The 25,747-nt window shown below is 44.6% G+C and overlaps 1 protein-coding gene across 6 annotated transcripts in view; it reads right to left on the bottom strand.

The window, feature by feature from the left end:
* Window positions 1-835: 835 nt before the first annotated feature.
* Window positions 836-25,747, bottom strand: part of SHC2 (SHC adaptor protein 2) — a 103,847-nt gene continuing 78,935 nt past the window's right edge. For all 6 annotated transcript variants that reach the window (XM_068234068.1, XM_068234069.1, XM_068234067.1 and 3 more), the window contains exons 9-13: window positions 20,945-21,011; window positions 17,547-17,711; window positions 13,613-13,908; window positions 12,042-12,176; window positions 836-1,116 (exon numbers count right to left, since the gene is read on the bottom strand). In XM_068234068.1, coding sequence (XP_068090169.1) covers window positions 12,042-12,176; window positions 13,613-13,908; window positions 17,547-17,711; window positions 20,945-21,011 — 663 coding nt within the window. In that variant the 3' untranslated portion in view covers window positions 836-1,116. The remainder of the gene's footprint in view (window positions 1,117-12,041; window positions 12,177-13,612; window positions 13,909-17,546; window positions 17,712-20,944; window positions 21,012-25,747) is intronic.

Genomic DNA, 25,747 nt, shown 5'->3' with positions numbered 1-25,747 from the left:
GCTAAACCATGGCCAGATCTGTTAACCTGTGAAATAAGATGTGTACTGCGCACGTCAGATGATGGCACACAAGCAGTATGCTTCTGATTTTACAGAGTAATGGAGCTAGCAGTGGCCCAAGTCCATAGTTGTTGCTGGAGATCCTAGAGGTGCTAAGTTGCCATCGGAGCATCGCAACTTAAGAGTAAAGAGTGCCATTTGCTCATATATCCCCTTGGGAGCTGCAGAAGTTGTTGTAATGTTTCAGTGTTACTTTCACAGCCCCCAGGTGTGGATATTTCTCACACAAATAACACTCTTATTTAACCCTCTGTATGCAGGTCCAAACATTCTTCAGGAAAAGCAATTCCCAACGGCAATCTTCTGAACGTTGTAATTGACTGATTCATTTTATCTGAGTTTAATTGTTTGTTTGTTTTTTTATTTAACACATAATTATGTTATTTTACAGTGTGATTATCATATTTTTAATTTAAGTTTCACTAATTTAACAATAGTGCCGCTTTGTGCCCAAAATGACTTTGATAGACTTTTATCAGTGCAGCGTAACAGATCTTAATGATCATGCCGCTATAAATGATTAACAAAAAGTAAATCATTTTCCTAGCAATGGTTCACAGCACAATTAATTCTGAAAATACATTAGCCATGCATGGAAGATGCACAGGTGTATCTGAAAATGAGGACCAAGTAGGAGTAAGATTTTATAACAAAACAGAAAATATATTCACTGGTATAGATTGTCTTTGACAGTTAAAAAAAAAAGAAGGTAATTACAGGTCTGTATTAAAGACGTCGTTCCACATGTCAGTGCCTACAACAAAGCCACCCTTCCTTGAATGATTATTAACAGTAATAGTTTTAATTGTCACAGCCAGTCAACAGTGATGACTGATACTTGGCATGATCCTCTTCTAGAGTACTGAATGTCCTCTACTCCCTCTAGTGGCAGGCAAGTACAGTCGTAGAACAAAGCAGAAATGTGGTGTATTAGGCAGAAGGGCGAACAGAGGGCCGCTTTAGTCCAGTCCGTGTTTTTACACTTGTGACCTGTTCCTTGAGTGCCTCCTCTTGCTTCCCACTTTGAAAATGGATCATCTTGAAGAGCAGATTACTCTGAAAGACACACAATATGCCATGTATTTTACTTTATAAGAGTTTTACCTAGAAATTAGCATTCAAGCTTTCCTAATTTAAGCTAGGCAGAACTACATTTGTAAGCATGCTATTTTTTTGCCTGTATGTGTAACTTTTTATTAAAATGAATATTCAGTACACAATCCCAATGTAAAACAAAACCAGTTGATTCTTGCTCAGTAGTATATAGATGGATAGGGCCCCCATCCAGTTAAGTTTTCTCTACAGATTTCTCCAAGGAGAAAATGTTTTTGTTTTATCTAAGAAATAATTCTTCAGCACCTGAAAAATCGTAGTTATATGAGTAATACCGAACTGAATTTAAATATACTCTTGCTTGTCAAGGGCTTAAAAGATGTTATATTGATAAATATCTCTGAGAAAGCTCAGGAGAAAAGTTAATTGAATAGGGACTATAGTGACTATAGTGTTTTGGGCACCGAAGCAACTAGGCTTCAAAAGGGCCTGTATTAATCATCATCTATGTAGTTCTATGTAAAGAGAAGAACCGAGAGCCAAAATATAGTGTAGTAGGTTATGATAATGTGAAAAGTTAAAGAAGAGTACAATATACTCACAAACACGGGTTACCTCCAGGCAACCACTATATACGCAGGTGAGGAGATTTGCCTGTCCTCACTCAGGAATAAGAAGTCGCTCTCTGTAGATAGGAAAAAGATGGGGTATCCCCCTCGACCAAGGGTGGATATTCAATATGACGAGAACAGAGGCGCCAAAAGAATAAAAACAGTACTTAAAAGGTTAAAAAATGCTTAGGAGGCAGTGGTGGACTTACCTCCTGCAAGCAGACACAACAAGCTGTGTATTTCGAACAAATTAAATTTATTGGTACACTCCGGGGGGTAGTCGCAACGCGTTTCGCAGGCAGAACCCGCTTCCTCAGGCAATAGTGAGTGGAGTACACAACTGGGGACAAGAGGCATAATTGATGTATATTCCCAGACATATGCATAGGTGAGTATGACAGACAAAGTAGGTATTATGTACATAGGTAAGTATAACAGATAAACAGTAACCTCTGTATAGGCAAGTATAGCAAGTCTAGGGTGGTAAACACTAAATATATGTATATATGTGTATATATATGTATACACTGGTATATAAGGCGATATGGGGAAGCGGAGTGAGGTATACTGTGGAGAGTTAGGATAGTTAGGGGCCATGGCAGGGGTGGGGAACTTCCTTATTTTTAGTGTATGGACATGTGTGTATATATATATGCACCCATCTCGCTTTGTGAGTGGGGGGTATACAAAGTATATAGGTGTTTATAGAAAGAATGGGGGGGCAAGAAGGCGGGGAACCCTAAGTACGTGGAATGGTATAATAGGGGTATAGGAAGTGTGGAGGGAGGGGGTTGATATCATTACACTCGCTGTGGGGTGCGGGGGAGAAGGAAGGGAGAGAGAGGGTGGGTTTTATTTGGGGAGTATAAGGGTCCATGCGGGACCAGACCGAGACTAGTAGGGAGCATGTTGTGCAGTGTTCATTAACCACTTAAGGACCGCCCCCAGCCGATGGGCGGCGGCAAAGTCCGGGCCCAAACGACCGCAATACGCCCATCGGCGGGGGCGGCTGCGGGAGTGGTTATGCGGCGATCGCGTCATTCGTGACGCGATCAGCCGCCGGGGACTGGCTCCGCCCACCGCTCGTAGTAACCCGCCGGCCGTTCGGAAGCGCCGGCGGGTTACTAGCACCCGGATCGCCGCACTTACATTGTATAATAGGCTTTGTAATGTATACAAAGCCTATTATACTGGCTGCCTCCTGCCCTGGTGGTCCCAGTGTCCGAGGGACCACCAGGGCAGGCTGCAGCCACCCTAGTCTGCACCCAAGCACACTGATTTCCCTCCCCCTGCCCCCTGATCGCCCACAGCACCCCTCAGACCCCCCCTGCCCACCCCCCAGACCACTGTTTGCACCCAGTCACCCCCCTAATCACCCATCAATCACTCCCTGTCACTATCTGTCAACGCTATTTTTTTTTTTATCCCCCCCCCTGCCCACTGCCCCCTCCTGATCACCCCCCCACCCCTCAGATTCTCCCCAGACCCCTCCCCCCGTGTACTGTATGCATCTATCCCCCCTGATCACCTGTCAATCACCTGTCAATCACCCGTCAATCACCAGTCAATCACCCCCTGTCTCTGCTACCCATCAATCAGCCCCTAACCTGCCCCTTGCGGGCAATCTGATCACCCACCCACACCAATAGATCGCCCGCAGATCCGTCATCAGATCACCTCCCAAATCCATTGTTTACATCTATTCTCTCCTCTAAACACCCACTAATTACCCATCAATCACCTATCAATCACCCCCTATCACCACCTGTCACTGTTACCCATCAGATTAGACCCTAATCTACCCCTTGCGGGCACCCAATCACCCGCCCACACGCTCAGATTGCCCTCAGACCCCCCTTTATCAATTCGCCAGTGCAATATTTACATCTGTTATTCCCTGTAATAACCCACTGATCACCTGTCAATCACCTATCAATCACCCCCTGTCACTGCCACCCATCAATCACCCCCTGTCACTGCCACCCATCAATCAGCCCCTAACCTGCCCCTTGCGGGCAATCTGATCACCCACCCACACCAATAGATCGCCCGCAGATCCGACATCAGATCACCTCCCAAATCCATTGTTTACATCTATTCTCTCCTCTAAACACCCACTAATTACCCATCAATCACCTATCAATCACCCCCTATCACCACCTGTCACTGTTACCCATCAGATTAGACCCTAATCTACCCCTTGCGGGCACCCAATCACCCGCCCACACGCTCAGATTGCCCTCAGACCCCCCTTTATCAATTCGCCAGTGCAATATTTACATCTGTTATTCCCTGTAATAACCCACTGATCACCTGTCAATCACCTATCAATCACCCCCTGTCACTGCCACCCATCAATCACCCCCTGTCACTGCCACCCAGTGGCGTCCCTACCATGGGGCGGCCAGGAGCGCTCCGCTCCGGGTGTCAGCTCCAGGGGGGGTGTCATCAAGGCCTCCCCAGAAGCCTTGATGACACAGGAGGGGAAGCAGCGCTGAAGGAGGGGTGGCAGCGTCGGCGGGGAGGGGGGAAATACCCCCCCACATCTCCCTCACCTGGGTCCCCTCCTTCGGCGCTTCCCCTCCAAGGGCAGAACGGGCACTGACAGGGCGGCTGATAGCCGCCCTCAGTTTACCCGAGCAGGGCTACGGGAAGATGGCCGCCGAAGCCCGCACTGGAGACAAAAATAGACGGCAAGATGGCCGCCGACGCCATCTTGCCGTCTATTTTTGTCTCCAGTGCGGGCTTCGGTGGCCATCTTCCCGTAGCCCTGCACTGATGACGTAGCAGGAGACGGCGCGGGACATTCAAGAGGAGCTGCGGAGGCTGCCTGGGATTCGGAAGAGAGGTTTCATCTGCAGGTAAGTGAATGTTTTTTTTTTCTTTTACAGGTGCACCGGCCCGGCCACCCACCGCTGCTGCCCACCTACCTACCGCTGTTGCCCACCACCTACCCACCACTGCTGCCCACCTACCCACCAGGCTACCCACCGCTGCTGCCCACCTACCCACCACTGCTGCCCACCTACCCACCAGGCTACCCACCGCTGCTGCCCACCTACCCACCACTGCTGCCCACCTACCCACCACTGCTGCCCACCTACCCAGCAGGCTACCCAGCAGGCTACCCACCACTGCTGCCCACCTACCCACCACTGCTGCCCACCTACCCACCAGGCTACCCAGCAGGCTGCCCATCTACCCACTACTGCTGCCTACCTACCCACCAGGCTACCCAGCAGGCTACCCACCACTGCTGCCCACCTATCCACCACTGCTGCCCACCTACCCACCACTGCTGCCCACCTATCCACCACTGCTGCCCACCTACCCACCACTGCTGCCCACCTACCCACCAGGCTACCCACCACTGCTGCCCACCTACCCACCACTGCTGCCCACCTACCCACCAGGCTACCCAGCAGGCTGCCCACCTACCCACCAGGCTACCCACCACTGCTGCCCACCTACCCAGCAGGCTACCCAGCAGGCTACCCACCACTGCTGCCCACCTACCCACCACTGCTGCCCACCTACCCACCAGGCTACCCAGCAGGCTGCCCATCTACCCACTACTGCTGCCTACCTACCCACCAGGCTACCCAGCAGGCTACCCACCACTGCTGCCCACCTATCCACCACTGCTGCCCACCTACCCACCACTGCTGCCCACCTATCCACCACTGCTGCCCACCTACCCACCACTGCTGCCCACCTACCCACCAGGCTACCCACCACTGCTGCCCACCTACCCACCACTGCTGCCCACCTACCCACCAGGCTACCCAGCAGGCTGCCCACCTACCCACCAGGCTACCCACCACTGCTGCCCACCTACCCACCGCTGCTGCCCACCTACCCACCACTGCTGCCCTCCTACCCACCAGGCTACCCAGCAGGCTGCCCATCTACCCACCAGGCTACCCACCACTGCTGCCCACCTACCCACCACTGCTACCCACCTACGCACCACTGCTGCCCACCTACCCACCACTGCTGCCCACCTACCCACTACTGCTGCCCACCTACCCACCAGGCTACCCAGCAGGCTGCCCACCTACCCACCAGGCTACCCAGCAGGCTGCCCACCTACCCACCACTGCTGCCCACCTACCCACCACTGCTACCCAGCAGGCTGCCCACCTACCCACCAGGCTACCCAGCAGGCTGCCCACCTACCCACCACTGCTGCCCACCTACCCACCACTGCTACCCAGCAGGCTGCCCACCTACCCACCACTGCTACCCAGCAGGCTGCCCACCTACCCACCACTGCTGCCCCCCTACCCACCAGGCTACCCACCATGCTACCCACCTACCCACCACTGCTGCCCACCTACCCACCAGGCTACTCAGCAGGCTGCCCACCTACCCACCACTGCTGCCCCCCTACCCACCACTGCTACCCAGCAGGCTGCCCACCTACCCACTAGGCAATCAGGCTGCTCACCCTTAACCACCTACCCACCAGGCTATCAGCTTGCCAACACTCAAATCTGCTACCGATATTGTGTATTTTGTGGTCAGATCTGCTACCGACATTGTGTATTTTGTGGTCAGATTAACTGCCGACATTGTGTATTTTGTGGTCAGTTTAACTACCGTCATTGTGTATTTTGTGGTCAGTTTAACTACCGTCATTGTGTATTTTGTGGTCAGTTTAACTACCGTCATTGTGTATTTTGTGGTCAGTTTAACTACCGATATTGTGTATTTTGTGGTGAAATCTGGTGCTGACATTGTGTATGTTCTGGTCAAATCTACCGCAAGATTGAATGATTTTTTTCTGGTCAAATCTGCCGACATGATTGAATGTATTTTCTTGTGAAATCTGCTCACATAACGTGTAATGTCTGGTGAAATGTTCTCGCATTACGTGTATTTTATGTTGAAAGCTTCTGACATTTTGTGTATTTTCTGGAGAAAAGCTGCGCAATGATGTGAATTTTCTGGAGAAAGGTTGACTAAAACTTGGGTGCACTTTTAAATTAGCTCCGCCCCATCCGGTCATAGCCACGCCCATTTTTTCGCCGCGGCGCGCTTTGCGCGCCGCAGGCGGTGGACCATGGGTGGGAGGGTGTCTTTCAATACCTAGCACCGGGTGTCAAATGCCCTAAGTACGCCACTGCTGCCACCCATCAATCAGCCCCTAACCTGCCCCTTGCGGGCAATCTGATCACCCACCCACACCAATAGATCGCCCGCAGATCCGACATCAGATCACCTCCCAAATCCATTGTTTACATCTATTCTCTCCTCTAAACACCCACTAATTACCCATCAATCACCTATCAATCACCCCCTATCACCACCTGTCACTGTTACCCATCAGATTAGACCCTAATCTACCCCTTGCAGGCACCCAATCACCCGCCCACACGCTCAGATTGCCCTCAGACCCCCCTTTATCAATTCGCCAGTGCAATATTTACATCTGTTATTCCCTGTAATAACCCACTGATCACCTGTCAATCACCTATCAATCACCCCCTGTCACTGCCACCCATCAATCACCCCCTGTCACTGCCACCCATCAATCAGCCCCTAACCTGCCCCTTGCGGGCAATCTGATCACCCACCCACACCAATAGATCGCCCGCAGATCCGACATCAGATCACCTCCCAAATCCATTGTTTACATCTATTCTCTCCTCTAAACACCCACTAATTACCCATCAATCACCCCCTATCACCACCTGTCACGGTTACCCATCAGATTAGACCCTAATCTGCCCCTTGCGGGCACCCAATCACCCGCCCACACCTCAGAACGTCCTCAGACCCCAGCCCTGATCACCTCGCTAGTGCATTGCTTGCATCTATTTCCCCCCTCTAATCACACCTTGAGACACCCATCAATCACCTCCTGTCACCCCCTAGCACACCTACCCATCAGATCAGGCCCTAATTTGCCCCGTGTGGGCTCCTGATCACTCAGCCAAACCCTCAGGTCCCCCTCAGACCCCCTTCCGATCACCTCCCCAGTGCATTGATTGCATCTATTTTCCCCTCTAACCGCCCCCTGAGACACCCATCAATCACCTCCTGTCACCCCCTAGCACTCCTATCCATCAGATCAGGCCCAAAACATCCTGTCATCTAAGAGGCCACCCTGCTTATGACCGGTTCCACAAAATTTGCCCCCTCATAGACCACCTGTCATCAAAATTTGCAGATGCTTATACCCCTGATCAGTCATTTTGAGAAATTTGGTTTCCAGACTACTCACAGTTTTGGGCCCGTAAAATGCCAGGGCAGTATAGGAACCCCACAAGTGACCCCATTTTAGAAAGAAGACACCCCAAGGTATTCTGTTAGGTGTATGATGAGTTCATAGAAGATTTTATTTTTTGTCACAAGTTAGCGGAAATTGATATGTATTGTTTTTTTTTTTCACAAAGTGTCATTTTCCGCTAACTTGTGACAAAAAAAAAATCTTCTATGAACTCACCATACTCCTAACAGAATACCTTGGGGTGTCTTCTTTCTAAAATGGGGTCACTTGTGGGGTTCCTATACTGCCCTGGCATTTAAGGGGCCCTAAACCGTGAGCAGTAGTCTAGAATCCAAAGGCCTCAAAATGACCTGTGAATAGGACGTTAGGCCCCTTAGCGCACCTAGGTTGCAAAAAAGTGTCACACATGTGGTATCGCCGTACTCAGAAGAAGTAGTATATTGTGTTTTGGGGTGTATTTTTACACATACCCATGCTGGGTGGGAGAAATCTCTCTGTAAAAGGACAATTGTGTGTAAAAAAAAATCAAACAATTGTCATTTACAGAGATATTTCTCCCACCCAGCATGGGTATGTGTAAAAATACACCCCAAAACACATTATACTACTTCTCCTGAGTACGGCGGTACCACATGTGTGGCACTTTTTTGCACCCTAAGTGCGCTAAGAGGCCCAAAGTCCAATGAGTACCTTTAGGATTTCACAGGTCATTTTGCGACATTTGGTTTCAAGACTACTCCTCACGGTTTAGGGCCCCTAAAATGCCAGGGCAGTATAGGAACCCCACAAATGACCCCATTTTAGAAAGAAGACACCCCAAGGTATTCCGTTAGGAGTATGGTAAGTTCATAGAAGATTTTATTTTTTGTCACAAGTTAGCGGAAAATGACACTTTGTGAAAAAAAACAATTAAAATCAATTTCCGCTAACTTGTGACAAAAAAATAAAATCTTCTATGAACTCACCATCCTCCTAACGGAATACCTTGGGGTGTCGTCTTTCTAAAATGGGGTAATTTGTGGGGTTCCTATACTGTCCTGGCATTTTAGGGGCCCTAAACCGTGAGGAGTAGTCTAGAAACTAAATTTCTCAAAATGACCTGTGAAATCCTAAAGGTACTCATTGAACTTTGGGCCCCTTAGCGCAGTTAGGGTGCAAAAAAGTGCCACACATGTGGTATCGCCGTACTCAGGAGAAGTAGTATAATGTGTTTTGGGGTGTATTTTTCCACATACCCATGCTGAGTGGAAGAAATATCTCTATAAATAGACAATTGTGTGTAAAAAAAATAAAACAATTGTCATTTATGGAGATATTTCTCCCACCCAGCATGGGTATGTGTAAAAATACACCCCAAAACACATTATACTACTTCTCCTGAGTACGGCAATACCACATGTGTGGCACTTTTTTGCAGCCTAACTGCGCTAAGGGGCCAAAAGTCCAATGAGCATCTTTAGGCTTTACAGGGGTGCTTACAATTAGGCACCCCCCAAAATGCCAGGACAGTGAACACACCCCACAAATGACCCCATTTTGGAAAGTAGACACTTCAAGGTATTCAGAGAGGAGCATAGTGAGTCCGTGGCAGATTTCATTTTTTTTTGTTGCAAGTTAGAAGAAATGGAAACTTTTTTTTTTTCTTTTTTTTTGTCAGAAAGTGTCATTTTCCGCTAACTTGTGACAAAAAATAAAATCTTCTATGAACTCACCATGCCTCTCACTGAATACTTTGGGATGTCTTCTTTCCAAAATGGGGTCATTTGGGGGGTATTTGTACTATCCTGGAATTTTAGCCCCTCATGAAACCTGACAGGTGCGCAGAAAAGTCAGAGATGCTTGAAAATGGGAAAATTCACTTTTGGCACCATAGTTTGTAAACGCTATAACTTTTACCCAAACCAATAAATATACACTGAAGGGGTTTCTTTAATCAAAAACATGTTTGTCCACATTTTTCGCGCTGCATGTATACAGAAATTTTACTTTATTTGAAAAATGTCAGCACAGAAAGTTAAAAAAATCATTTTTTTGCCAAAATTCATGTCTTTTTTGATGAATATAATAAAAAGTAAAAATCGCAGGGGCAATCAAATAGCATCAAAAGAAAGCTTTATTAGTGACAAGAAAAGGAGGTAAAATTCATTTAGGTGGTAGGTTGTATGACCGAGCAATAAACCGTGAAAGCTGCAGTGGTCTGAATGGAAAAAAAGTGCCTGGTCCTTAAGGGGTAGAAAGACTGTGGTCCTGAAGTGGTTAAGTATGCATTGCGATAAAGGGGAGTGATAGACAAGTTTCACTTACCAGCATTAGGTCCGGGTAACACCTGGCGCCTCGTTACCATGGTGCTCCGGACCTGCTGTTTAAATGTGGCAGAGTGGCGTGTCTAGACCTATCAGAGGGCGGAGGCCGGCTCTTGGTTTCCCGCCCCACGGGGACGGTTCCTCTGTGTCTTACGTCCAGTGCGACCGTTTTTGTCGCAACTGGATGATGTAGTGGGTAGGGGATGGACGTAGCGTATTGCCGTCATAATCAGGGCGGCACACTCACAGCGGTGGGGTATCCCATGTGACGTCATGCGTGTGCACTACGCATGCGCCAGATGTCGCTGCGGCCATATTTGTTTTGGGAGAAGCTGGCTCCCCCGGCGAGTCTCGCCGCTATGGAAAAAAAGGGGGTTTGTGGGTGCGCACCACCCCGCACCCACAAACCCCCTTTTTTTCCATAGCGGCGAGACTCGCCGGGGGAGCCAGCTTCTCCCAAAACAAATATGGCCGCAGCGACATCTAGCGCATGCGTAGTGCACACGCATGACGTCACATGGGATACCCCACCGCTGTGAGTGTGCCGCCCTGATTATGACGGCAATACGCTACGTCCATCCCCTACCCACTACATCATCCAGTTGCGACAAAAACGGTCGCACTGGACGTAAGACACAGAGGAACCGTCCCCGTGGGGCGGGAAACCAAGAGCCGGCCTCCGACCTCTGATAGGTCTAGACACGCCACTCTGCCACATTTAAACAGCAGGTCCGGAGCACCATGGTAACAAGGCGCCAGGTGTTACCCGGACCTAATGCTGGTAAGTGAAACTTGTCTATCACTCCCCTTTATCGCAATGCATACTTAATGAACACTGCACAACATGCCCCCTACTAGTCTCGGTCTGGTCCCGCATGGACCCTTATACTCCCCAAATAAAACACACCCTCTCTCTCCCTTCCTTCTCCCCCGCACCCCACAGCGAGTGTAATGATATCAACCCCCTCCCTCCACACTTCCCATACCCCTATTATACCATTCCACGTACTTAGGGTTCCCCGCCTTCTTGCCCCCCCATTCTTTCTATAAACACCTATATACTTTGTATACCCCCCCACTCACAAAGCGAGATGGGTGCATATATATATACACACATGTCCATACACTAAAAATAAGGAAGTTCCCCACCCCTGCCATGGCCCCTAACTATCCTAACTCTCCACAGTATACCTCACTCCGCTTCCCCATATCGCCTTATATACCAGTGTATACATATATATACACATATATACATATATTTAGTGTTTACCACCCTAGACTTGCTATACTTGCCTATACAGAGGTTACTGTTTATCTGTTATACTTACCTATGTACATAATACCACTACTTTGTCTGTCATACTCACCTATGCATATGTCTGGGAATATACATCAATTATGCCTCTTGTCCCCAGTTGTGTACTCCACTCACTATTGCCTGAGGAAGCGGGTTCTGCCTGCGAAACGCGTTGCGACTACCCCCCGGAGTGTACCAATAAATTTAATTTGTTCGAAATACACAGCTTGTTGTGTCTGCTTGCAGGAGGTAAGTCCACCACTGCCTCCTAAGCATTTTTTAACCTTTTAAGTACTGTTTTTAATCTTTTGGCGCCTCTGTTCTCGTCACATCTATGTAGTTCTGTTGACTTTCTCTTATACAGGTAATATGTCTTTATTTTTGAAAAAATGTTGAAGATTTTGGTACAAAAACTTTACTCATCCTGTGTTATTTTGTAGGACTTGTTGAAGATAAGTGGCGTTTTCGCTATGATATCTTACCTAGGGTACTACTCTTCGAGCAATCACCTGCCTAAGATGCAGTTCACTCTCTGCTGCAACAATTGGCTGTTGGTTATGTAGATGGTAGGAAATCAGATGACTGATACTCTCAAATAGCACATCTTTTGTCCGGACCTGTGGAAAAAGAAATTATGAATAGTCTGACATTTATTGGCTCTGCTCATACTGAAACTGTGCCAAGTATACAAAACACTAATGTATTTTGACACCATAATTGCTCTATGCTATTGCTGGCCAAAAACTAAACAATAAAAAAAATAAGAAAGAAATATTTGACTCGAGTTCCATATATATATTTTTTTGCAGTGGATTAAAAATAAATTATAGTTAATAAATGTTTGGACATAATATGGATATGACAGAAAACAAAGCGATAAAGCTGTTCAATAGCTTACATGTAAACGGGTGCTGGAGATTATCCGCTAGTAGAGCCGCTAGTAGATTATCTATAAAATTACCGATATTCTACTAGGTAATTCTGATATTAAACTATTGGTAGTCTTTTACCAATATATTACTATAACCTATCCTTATCCTAACACTAGCCCTCCCTCTCAAAGCCTAACAGTAACCAATAACCCTAAAACCCCCAAGGTAGTGCCTAACACTGAGGACTCCACCAGGGCTGCCTAACCCTAAGCCTCCCCTGGTGGTGCCACTAAACACTAAAAACCCTTCCTGATGCAACCTAACCCTAAAACTGCCTGGTGGTGCTTAACCTTAAGGAAATCTGTAAGAAAACCCCCCTTCTCCCTCCCCGGGGGATACTTACCTCAGGAGGGGGAAGCCTGTGGATCCCAATCAGGCTTCCCCTGTCCTCTGAAGACTTGCCGATCCAGCGCTGGAAGCCCCCAAACACCAGCGAGGTAAATATTTACCTACTGTGATCCAGTGCAGGCGCAGTAGCTGCGTTTTGACCAGGCTCAGGCAGAAATAGCCTACTCTGGTCTGCTCTACTGCTCAGGAGCACGCGACTTGCGCATGCACAGTAGTGCGGACCCAATCGGGATTGGCTATTTCCTCCTGAACCCAATCAGAAAGCCACCGGGAAAGGTAAATATTGCAGGTGCTACTGAGCTGCCTGTGGTTTTTGGGAAGCCAGCACTGGATTTGTGAGGCTTAGGAGGATGGGGGAAGCCTCATTAGGATCCAGAGGCTCCCCCTCCCGAGAAAAATATGCCCAAAAGGGTTTTTTTCTCTTACAGATTCTCTTTAACCCCCACACCCAACCTTAAAGACTCCCCCCGCCTGACTTTGCCACCATAGGTACCAATGTCAAAGGCTACAATTAGCAGCTATAAATGGTAAAATAGTGGGCCCCAGTGCCACCCGCTATGCAAATTATTGATATAAATAGTAAGCTTACTTACTACTTGCTTTGGTTCAATAACCCCTGTTATAGAGACATAAAATGTTTGCACATCTATCCAAGCTAATTTAAAGCTGTCATTTATAGGAAGTCTATTTTAAATTTGCATGATTCACAAAGGGTCTATAGGGCTCTGAGCAGTGCTTTTCATGCATGCCACTGTCATCATGAAACGTCTTACCACTCCTTCTGGGTCCACCAATAACAAATGTTTAGGCTGTCCTTTGTGCATGCCTGTGAGAACATATTGTCCTGGGTTGGTGATGCTGTCCCTGACCAAAAAATCTCCATCTCTTTGAAGAAGTTTTTCTGCTTCCCTTCTGCTCATTTTTCCTTGGTACCATGGTTCTCCCTTGAGTTGTTCTTCTGTAGGAGCAACAGGTGCTCTTCTTGTTGGTGGACTTGGCCATTGATCTTCTGCCTTTTGGGGCACTGTCAGACAAGACTCATGGAGTTTCAATGCATCTTCGAATGGACCTTAAAACAAAGAAATGGGGTGTGTTTTATTGTTGTTGAATGTTCTAATAAATAAGCATTCTTTCTTTCAGCCTCTGTACACACAAGAGGTAAAAGAGGGCACAAGACCAGACATAGAATTCGATAATAGTGTTGTAAACCGATGGGGTGAATGTAAATTTAAAAATAAAAAAACTCCACATCAATGTTTGTTTCATGTACTGATTAATGAATGATCAATAGGGCCTTATATCAATGAAAAAAAATGTAGAGAGTATGGGTACTTTTTAGGAACCCATCAACAATACAATCTTGATTGTACAATCTTTCCAAATCTATGTAGTAGGGTGAGTAAACTGAGTGAGTATACTTTGTTCTGATACTTTAGGTAGTCCCTCATATTACACAGATACAGTAAGATTATACAATAAAGATTGTATCATTTATTGCTAAAAAATTATATTATATCATTGATGTGCACTTCTATACTGATTAAAACCTGATGTGACAGTGATAAGAATAAACAAGTGTTATAGATTATTGCTATATTCACCCTACTGCACTCACCATAGTGATCCAAATAGTTAGGGCGCCCCTCTGCCAAGGGTGAGACACCTTCATAACAGCCTCTTGCACACTGCAAGCGATTCCGATTCCGCTTTTTAATCAGTTTTTACATCCGATTCTGATTCAGATTTGCAGTTTGCTCCCTGCACACTGCAAATCAGAATCTGAATCGGATGTAAAAACTGATTTAAAAGCGGAATCTGAATCGGAATCGCTTGCAGTGTGCAAGAGGCCTAGCTACACCCAACTCCTAACAAGTGTAATCAACAATACTGTAGCACATGTTGTGATTGGTAGCTACAACAATACCTGTGCAATGCTGCTCTGCATGGCTGTCATTGAAGGGTACCAGAGGGCTCTAAAGAAGGTAAGCCTGTATTAGAGGGGGAGAGTAATGAGTTAAGGGCTCCCTGCCCTGGGACCCCTACTACTGTAAGGACTATTCCCCTAGTAATTATGCCACAGCTGGAGTTTGCGATCTGTCAGATAAGCACTCACAATACTGTGATCTATGCTACTGCACTATTTTAGAAAATGTAGGAAGACCTTCAGTTTTTACAGATATTGTTACCTCTAACCTGGTGTGTAAATGTTATTCTACCACTAATGCTCTATGTACAGTTTATTTGCAATGCAACATCTTTACTGACTTTTTGTTTTTGTTATACAGCCGGATTATTTGTACTATTAGCTACACTTTCTTTCTGCTCTGTTTCCGTTTTTTTCAGATTATGTCAAATCATTTAAGATAGGAAACTCCTTAGTTATACTGTATATGCTCCGAGATAGGTAGCTGACACATTAACTGAGTAGACTATTAAATTATAAAATACTTTTCTACTGACTTCTTTTTATAATTTTTCTGCATGAATTATTTACTATTTGGCAACCTTTAAATGACTTTTAAGATTAGAAATATTTATTACCTTTCATTCCTTCCAAAACTGGTAAATTATTTATTTACATTTCTAATAATGCAGCAGGCCTGATGTATTATGTTTTTTCTCGGATGGAATTACTGGTGACGATAAATGATCCAGCCAACCTGATCTTGATTTATTCAAATATGGTCTTTTACTTGGGGATAAGGCTTTGCCACCCTCAGAGGTACATTGATAAATTCAGTGTGAGTGGACATTGTGGATAGGAACCATTATTTTTATTGGTGTTTTCAGTGCATCTCCCCTTCAGTCACCTGAATTCAGATGGATTAAGGGTAAAATGAGGACCCAGGCAAGGTACCACCTAAGGCTTCTCATGCTTACCAACTTCATTTTTTGGTAAGGAGAGGAGCCAGAGGGGAAGGTCAGAGGAGGAGACAGACAAGTCGCTGAGTACTCATGGAGCCCTTGCCTCAGCCTAGGCTTTCCCAGCCTGTCTAACCCTAAGTTATTACCTTAGTTTGAAATTCCTTTCCAGGTGACTTTCCCTACCCTCTCTTCATTAGCGTAAACGCCTGACCCACCAGACGCTTAACACTATCCTTTCCCTTAACATTCACCCCTTCCTCACATAACATTAACATTTCTCTTAAGGATTACTCCTTCCTGATACCTAACTCTAAACTTTCTTTAACATGAAACCTTCATCACACCTAACTCTAACCATCTTCCTAACACCTTCCTGACACCTAACCCCTTCCTGGTGCCTAAATATAACCCTATATAACCTTAACAACTAAAGCTAGCCTCTACCATCCCTATCCCCTAACCCTAACATTCCTAATCTATACCCAGCTGTGTGTGACCACACTGACATTTTGTCATGGTGCCCAGTCCTTCCCGATATTGCTGATAGATTCAGTGTTAATGACCGAGACAGGTGCCCACCAATAAGATGGCATACAAACTTTGTACCGCATACAATAAAACAGCCAAGTACTGACTTTTGTTGCACCAACGGAGGTATGAACTTGGACCAAATCTGAATACATTTATTTTTAATTTTACTAACATTTTTTTTCCTACGCCGACTTAGATTTATATTTATGTACCATTATTTTCAAATAAAGATTTATATTATTATTAGCACAAGCTGGCAACTCAGTTTGGTTATTATATCCTAACATGGATGTCTTTTCTTTGTTTGACTACAGACTCTGATAGTTGATCATTTTAGTTCTGCAGAACTCTCTGTGCGTTTATGGTAATGCTACATGTCACTTGCAGGAATCCGGTCAGAGACTTTTAAGTGGAATTATTGTTTTTTTATTTTCTATGTGCTCCTATGGGGCTCTTTGAATGATTGGCTGTACCTTGTTTTTCTTGTGGATATCTTTAAAAAAAGTATTTGAAACTAAAATATAATGATTTTCAGCATGTCACCTAAGGATAAATTCTAGCCATTTGGAGGAATAGCGCCTTGAGCAAAAAGGTTAATCAATAATCACAACATCCTAGGTAGAAACAGATAGCACCACAGCTCTTAATTGTTGTTATGAAACATATCTATGCACAGATGCAGGGAGAGCTATCATGCTTGCTATCACAAAGAGGCTTATCAGCATTTCCATGACAATCTGAAAACAGAAGCACATATTTATATTTCAACATCAGTTCTAAGTTTATTCAGTCAAAGTGGTTACTGGGGATAACCATTCTGATTGGCTTCCTTGTGATGTACTTTTATTACCTGCTAAAGTGTACATCACAAGGACAGTACCTCACAACCCAGTTGTGAAACTGCATCTCCGTTGCATATTTTGCAGGGATTCTTGCATGTACAGATGTGGCAGTAATTCATGCCATAGCGATGTGGTTAGCTATGTGTGCAGCTATCCATAAACTGACTGCAAGACTTTAGAAGTTTTAAAATCATGGCCTGGATCTAATAACTACAGCATTCCATATTAAAAGCTACTGGCTCACATGCTACACTTGTTCACTGTGCGTTATTTTCAGATCATACCATTTCTGTCATTTTCAGATCACACCATTTCTGTCATTTTCAGATCACACTATTTCTGTCATTTTCAGATCACACTATTTCTGTCACTTGGTATTTTACAAAGACAGCTTTTGATTTTTATCTCATTTTAAAATATGAATACAAGCAGTCATAACTATATAGGTACAGCTGTCAAGACCACCTACGCATGTCAAACAGGTCCCTCTTTGGACTGTCTTCTGGAATCATATACGGCTCTTTGTCCATATTCAGTGCTTCCAAACTCTGCGTATTGACATACATATGTTCCTCATAATCTCGAAGACCTGCTGCACGCCCATTGGATGCTTGGACTACATCACTAGATGACCCTGACAGAGAAAAAGCACGTGAATTAAAAAGTGAACACCCTCCGCCTGGGGTTTGTAAGTACTTTCTTAAACCATGTATACTCTTGTATTTATTGCTTCCGGGAAAGATAATGTCAAGAAGATCCTTACCTCTCCTGTTGGAAGCTATTCCATCATCTACCACATGATTGTCCCTTCTCCCCTCCTCCCCCAAAAGCAACAGGCAAGGTTGTAGCCTCACAACATATCTGTATTTGGCCATGAACTGTCCATCAGAGGGATCATGCTCAGATCCCTGCAGGCAAAAGGTCTTCTTGCATGAGTACGTATCTTAAAGTGGAACTGTCGCGAAAATCTTAAAATGTAAAACCCATACAAATAAGAAGTACATTTCTTCCAGAGTAAAATGAGCCATAAATTACTTTTCTCCTATGTTGCTGTCACTTACAGTAGGTAGTAGAAATCTGACATTACCGACAGGTCTTAGGTTAGTCCATCTCTTCATAGGGGATTCTCAACATGGCCTTTATTCTTTATAAAGACATTCCCTGAAAAATCTTTATACAAAGATGCTGGCCAGCCTCCCTGCTCGCTGCACACTATTTTGGCAGTTGGATGGAGCAACTGCCATTCACTAAGTTCTTTCAAAAATAAAGAAAGCCCTGAGAACCCCCCATGAGAAGATGGGCTTGTCCAAAATCTGTCGGTAACGTCAGATTTCTAATACTTACTGTAAATGACAGCAACATAGGAGAAAAGTAATGTATGGCTCATTTTACCAACATAGGAGAAAAGTAATGTATGGCTCATTTTACTCTGGAAGAAGCTCACTTCTTATTTGTATATGTTTACGTGTATTTTACATTTTAAGGTTTTCGCGACAGAGGTCTTTTAACCTTCATTGATAATTAAATACAGCTCACAAAACATATGGCTAAGAAACACTTCTAATTGCAGGGGACAGATAAGTAAATTGGTATAGATTTTTCTAAAAAGTTGCTGTATAACATTTTGAAACAACCATCCTGATAAACAAAATAAAGCTGTGGGATTTCAGGGAGATTCTATTTAGGATAAATAGAAAAGGCGGGCACCAGTGCTCGTGTTACCATAAAAACAATTTATTGGCAGCAGATGATAAAAACCAGAGGAGGCCCCCGATGGAGAGCGCTCCTCCCTATCTGACAAGATTTTCACCTACTACATTGGAAAAATCTTACCAGTTTAGTAAAAGAAAGAACAGCACAGGAACATGTAAAAGTGATGGAGGAAGGGGAGAAGCTGCAGCAACAACTTAAAGAGGTGGTGGAGGAGGAGAAATTTAAAAGCATATCTACAAAAATTAATAAAAAAGTTGAAAGTGTTGAAAAGGAAACTAAGGAAAGAAAATTGTCCAAGTACTTGAGAGATCAAGAGGACTTCCTTAATGGCAAGGTTTTTGAATGGTTTCCAGCTCCCCAGTGTCCACCAAGGCGATTCCCTAGACGCCATCTGAGGGAAGGTTGGACAACAGATTCTGGGTCCGATTCAGACAATGATGGAGGATCAAATAAAAAGAAATCCAATAAGAAGGGTAACCCCAAAAGAAAAGATGTCCCTTTAGGAGGAGAAGGAGAGGGGGTAGGCGAAGGGGGAGGAGGAGAGAAGAGGCAGGTGACCTGGAAGGGGCTGCCATAGGAGGAAATGAAGAAATAATGGGTCCTATTAAGGAAGAATTACAAATAGTAAATAGAAGTGGAGAGCATATACCTGATGAATGTCTACAGACTCTAAAGAAGGGTTTACATTTTGCAATTGTCCAACAATTTGAGTATTTCAGATTTGAAGTGGATTTGTATATGGCCATCAGACGATTGAACATTGACAAGTTTTTTGCCATTAAGCAGTCAAAAGGTGAAGGGTTTGAATCTGAGGGAGACCCCCTGATAGGAAATCTAGGTTTCATACCTCCAGAGTTATCAAATACCCAGGACCTGCAATGTCTGCAGATCCTGGAAGATTTATTAAGAGAGAACAAAAATACTGAGGATGTCCTGCAAGCATTTAAACCATGTAAATGTATTAAACCTTTTCCAGTAATGGCGGGATCCTCTCTTGATATTTTTCAACAAACTGTGCTGAGGGAAATGAAGGCTTTGATATATCCAAAAGATAAACCAAATTTAAAGAGGAACTCCAGTGAAAATAATGTAGTAAAAAAAGTGCTTCATTTTTTACCATAATTATGTATAAATGATTTAGTCAGTGTTTGCTCATTGTAAAATCTTTCCTCTCCCCGATTTACATTCTGACATTTATTACATGGTGACATTTTTACTGTGGGCAGGTTATGTAGCTGCTCCTAGCTGTTTTGGCTGTTAGAGACAGCTGTAAACAGCTAATTCCTGTCTGTGAACATTGTTACATTGTGGCAGTTTGCCCAGAGTACCGCGGTACTCAGAGCTTGGTTTCAGCACAAAATCAGTCATACAGCGCCCCCTGATGGTCTGTTTGAGAAAATCATTATATTTTTCATGTAAAAGGGGGTATCAGCTACTGATTTGGATAAAGTTCAATTCTAGGTTGGAGTTTCTCTTTAACACCTATGGAAGTTAAGGCACTGTCCTGGCTTAGATCACGGGAGGACTTAATTGTAAAAAAAGCCGATAAAGGCGGAAATATTGTAATCATGAGTGTTGATTATTATAAAAAGGAAGCGTATCGGCGTTTAAACTGTACTGATTGTTATGTCAGATTGAAATCGAGTCCAACCCTGACCTACCAGAGACAGCTTAGATCCTTCTTAAGATTAGGGGTAGAGCAACAAGTGATAACTAAATCTGTCGGTGAAGGTTTGCTTCCGGTTTTTCCTATATCCCCAGTGTGGTACTTCCTCCCGAAGATTTTTAAGTCCCTGGTGGAGCCACCGGGCAGGCCGACCGTGTCGGGACGGAGGTCTCTCACTGAGCCCCTGTCCCGATACCTGGACCACACCCTTAGGCCCCTGCTGTCTGACCTCCCATCGCTACTGAGGGATACTATGGATTTGTTGGATAGAATTAATGATTGGCCATATGAGGATGATTGGTCGGTGGCCAGCATCGATGTGGTGAGTTTATACAGCCGAAGTGCTAGTCATTCTCTCTTTTTGTGGAAAGATTCTATTTAGGAGTAGGATAAATACAATTGTTTAAACTCATGACTTTATTATAAGTTCAGGTTTGAAAGCTGAAAGCTGGAAATGCTAACACTAGTAGAGTCTACTTTACACTTACCTTGATCTTCTAGTTCCCACTGGGACCCTAAATGCGATGCTGCTGGCCTTTTGGTAAGCGCTCCTATCTACAAAGAACAAGGTTAGAATAAGAATCAGTTTATAAAATGGCACAGTAAACAAGTATAGAAATATCATGTGAATTGAATATTTAGGTATAACCATCTGGAAGCACTTAATACTTAAAGGGGCCTAAAAGAATACAGCTCATCTCTTTCCCAAATAACATTGCTATCCTCCTAACAAGAAACAAGTTAGAGGACTACGGTATTTATTTTTAGAAGAGTGATAGTCACAAAAATGGAGTGCTGAATAGTCAAGAACTGCCACTACCATAATACCCTTATGGTGGCAATTAAAAAGCCTAATGTACTTTAATTGATAAGTAAAAACTTAGCTGTTCATCACTCGCACTAATCACCAGTTCCCCCTTCATAGCACTATCAGCACAGTGCCAATAACAGCAAAAGTGATAAATAGGAGTATTACAATTAGTAATTTATAAATCACCAACATATTCTGTGGCTCTGTACAAGGAAAAACAAACAAACATGGGGTATATCATATTAAAGACAATGGTATGTACAACATATCCACATTGGTACATACAACTGAATTCGTAGACATAGTAATTACAATGACAAATGTAACATAAGGTTCAAAATGTATAGCAAAATCCAAGACACAAAATAGTGAGAGAGCCTTGCCATTGCAAGCTTACTATCCAAAGGAAAAAGGAGGAAACAAGAGTTAAGGGTAATGGGTAATATACAATATGTACACCTAGAGGCAGTGTGTTTTTAGGTTATATTGACTAATTAATAAGCACAGTATGGCCAGAGGCTGAGGGGGAATGGCATAAGTGAGAGCATTTGCTTGCTTGAAAAAATGAGTTTTGAGGGAGTAAGTGGTATCAAACAGTTTCATAAATAATGAATTCTACATTGATCAAAATGCATATAAACAATTGCTCCCTCCCCCCAGCATAAATAATTATTGCAGTCACGAGTATGTACCTGTTTGTACCTGCTGCATTCCCTTACTTCTGAAGCTGAGAAGAGCAAGAAGTGTTTTCAACAATTATGATTTGATGCTATTCATGCAAATTAATGTGAACAATGTTTTTTTTATTTAAATTTATCATGTATACAGCTTAACCCTACTTTAAAGAGAACCCGAGGTGAGGATCTTAGAATGAACAGAGGCTGGGTCTGGCTATAGTGCCCAGCCTCTGTTGCTATTTGAATCCCCCCAAAGTCCCCCCTGCGCTTCGCTCTCCCCCATAAATTACAGCCGCGCTGGCGACACGCAACGTGTCGCAGCGGGCTGTATTTACCTCCCTAGTGTCACTCACGCCGCTCCCCCACCTCCTGCAGAGCGCCGGTCCCCGCCCGTGTCCCTTCCTTCGCCGCTGATTGGAGGGAAGGGACACGGGCGGGGACCGGCGCTCTGCAGGAGGCGGGGGGAGCGGCGTGAATGACATTAGCTAGGTAAACATTGCCCGACAGCGCGGCTGTAATTTATGGGCTAGAACGGCGTGCAGGGGGGACTTAGGGGGGATTCAAATAGCAACAGAGGCTGGGCACTATAGCCAGACCCAGCCTCTGTGTATAGGTTTCATTCTAAGATCCCCACCTCGGGTTCTCTTTAAAGATTTCCAAAGTTAAAAAATGATGGATGTGTTTTTGAAGGGGATTCCAGAAGAGGGGTGTTGCTCGGGAAAAATCTTGTACATGTGAGCACAGGTGATTCTGGAGGAGGACAGAATAAGGTTTTGTGCAGACCAACAATAGACAATCACAGTCTGCTTAAACCAATACCACACAAATAATTCAATGTTTCCATGTTTTTTTTTCAACACACCATGTAACATTAACAGTGCAGGTGGAAAAAATATGTGAACCCCTAGACTAATGACATCTCCAAGAGCTAATTTGAGTCCAATCAATGAGATGAGATTGGAGGTGTTGGTTACAACTGCCCTGCCCTATAAAAAAACACACACACCAGTTTTGGGTTTGCTTTTCCCAAGAAACATTGTCTGGTGTGAATGATGCCTCAAACAAAAGAGCTCTCAGAAGACCCACGATTAAGAATTGTTGGCTTGCATAAAGTTGGAAAGGGTTATAAAGGTATCTCCAAAAGCCTTGATGTCTATCAGTCCATGATAAGACAAATTGTCTATAAATGGAGAAAGTTCAGGACTGCTGCTACTCTCCCTAAGAGTGGCCGTCCTGTAAAGATGATTGCAAGAGCACAGCGCAGAATGCTCAATGAGGTGAAGAAGAGTCCTAGAGTGTCAGTTAAAGACTTACGAAAGTCTCTGGCATATGCTAACATCCCTGTTAGTGAATCTATGATACATAAAACACTAAACAAGAATAGAGTCAATGGGAGGATACCACAGAGAAAGCCACTGCTGTCTAAAAAAAAAAATCTGCACGTTTAACATTTGCAAAAGAGCACCTGGATGTTCCACAGCAGTACTGGCAAAATATTCTGTGGACAGATGAAACCAAAGTTGAGTTGTTTGGAAGAAACACACAACACTATGTGTGGATAAAGCGAGGCACAGCACACCAACATCAAAACCTCATCCAAACTGAAGTATGGTGGTGGAAGCATCATGGTTTGGGGCTGCTTTGCTGCATCAGGGTCTGGACGGATTGCTATCATCGAAGGAAAAAATGAATTCCCAAGTTTATCAAGACATTTTGCAGGAAAAATTAAGGAGATCTGTCCACCAGCTGAAGCTCAGCAGAAGATGTTGCAACAGGACAACGGCCCAAAGCACAGAAGTAAATCAACAACAGAATGGCTTAAATAGAACAAGATATGTGTTCTGGATCTGGAGTGACCCAGTCAGAGTCCTGACCTCAACCCAATTGAGATGCTGTGGCATGACCTCAAGAAAGCGATTTACACAAGACATCCCAAGAATATTGGTTATTGTGTTGTCTCGCACACACCACAGGATCAAACCCATTGTCTCAAAGGGGGGGGGGGGGGGGGTGTCAGCTGAAAAAAGACGGATGACGCTCTTTGTACAATGTTCAATCAAAAAGAGCTGGCACATCCAAAGTGAATCTTTATTGGTTCCATACAAAACATATAGTCAACGTTTCGGAGCCACGTAGGGCCCGTGAGCAGCGGCGAAAGAGGGTCCCCCCAGCCGCCCGAGCCCTGCGCAGCCGGAACAAATAGTTCCGGCCAGCGCTAAGGGCTGGATCGGAGGCGGCTGACGTCAGGACGTCGGCTGACGTCCATGACGTCACTCCGCTCGTCGCCATGGCGACGAGGTAAGCAAAACACGGAAGGCCGCTCATTGCGGCCTTCCGTGTTACTTCTGGCCGCCGGAGGCGATCAGAAGAACGCATCCGGAGCGCCCTCTAGTGGGCTTTCATGCAGCCAACTTTCATTTGGCTGCATGAAATAGTTTTTTTTTAATTAAAAAAAAAACCCTCCCGCAGCCGCCCTGGCGATCTTAATAGAACGCCAGGGTGATTAATCCTACTGGAGCTTTATTACAGCGGCAGACAGATTGTTGCCTTCAAGCAAATTGTGCTTTGACAAAGGGGCCCTATGTGGCTCCAAAACGTTGGATATATGTTTTATATAGAACCACTATAGATTCACTTCGGATGTGCCATCTGTTTTTGATTGATATCCCAAGAATATTGCTGAACTGAAACAGTTCTGTAAAGAGAAATGGTCAAAAAATACTCCTGACCATTGTGCACGGCTGATCTGCAACTACAGGAAACGTTTTGCTGAAGTTATTGCTGCCAAAAGAGGTTCAACCAGTTATTAAATCCAAGGGTTCACATACCTTTTCCACCTACACTGTGAATGTTTACATTGTGTGTTTAATAAAAACATGGAACAATTTAATTATTTGTGTGGTATTAGTTTAAGCAGACTGTGACTGTCTTTTATTGTGACTTAGATTAAGATCAGATCACATTTTATTATGACCAATGTGTGCAGAAATCCATATAATTCCAAAGGGTTCACATCCTTTTTATTGCTACTGTATACAGTGGGTTGCAAAAGTATTTGGCCCTCTTGAAGTTTTCCACATTTTGTCACATTACTGCCACAAACATGCATCAATTTTATTGGAAGTCCACGTGAAAGACCAATACAAAGTGGTGTACATGTGAGAAGTGGATCGAAAATCATACACCATTCCAAACATTTTTTACAAATAAATAACTGCAAAGTGGGGTGTGCGTAATTATCCGGCCCCCTGAGTCAATATGTTGTAGAACCACCTTTTGCTGCAATTACAGCTGCCAGTCTTTTAGGGTATGTCTCTACCAGCTTTGCACATCTAGAGACTGAAATCCTTGCCCATTCTTCTTTGCAAAACAGCTCCAGCTCCTTGCCACAGATTCTCGATTGGATTTAGATCTGGACTTTGACTGGGCCATTCTAACACATAGATATGTTTTGTTTTAAACCATTCCATTGTTGCCCTGGCTTTATGTTTAGGGTCATTGTCCTGCTGGAAGGTGAACCTCCGCCCCAGTCTCAAGTCTTTTGCAGTCTCCAAGAGGTTTTCTTCCAAGTTTGCCCTGTATTTGGCTCCATCCATCTTCCCATCAACTCTGACCAGCTTCCCTGTCCCTGCTGAAGAGATGCACCCCCCGAGCATGATGCTGCCACCACCATATTTGACAGTGGGGATGCAGTGTTAGTTTTCTACCACACATAGCGTTTTGCATTTTGGCCAAAAAGTTCCATTTTGGTCTCATCTGACCAGAGCACCTTCTTCCACATGGTTGCCGTGTCCCCCACATGG

The sequence above is a fragment of the Hyperolius riggenbachi genome, chromosome 1 (genome assembly GCF_040937935.1).
Source record: "Hyperolius riggenbachi isolate aHypRig1 chromosome 1, aHypRig1.pri, whole genome shotgun sequence".
In the NCBI taxonomy this organism is placed as follows: domain Eukaryota; kingdom Metazoa; phylum Chordata; class Amphibia; order Anura; family Hyperoliidae; genus Hyperolius; species Hyperolius riggenbachi.
This window is presented reverse-complemented; position numbering and strand designations above follow the sequence as displayed.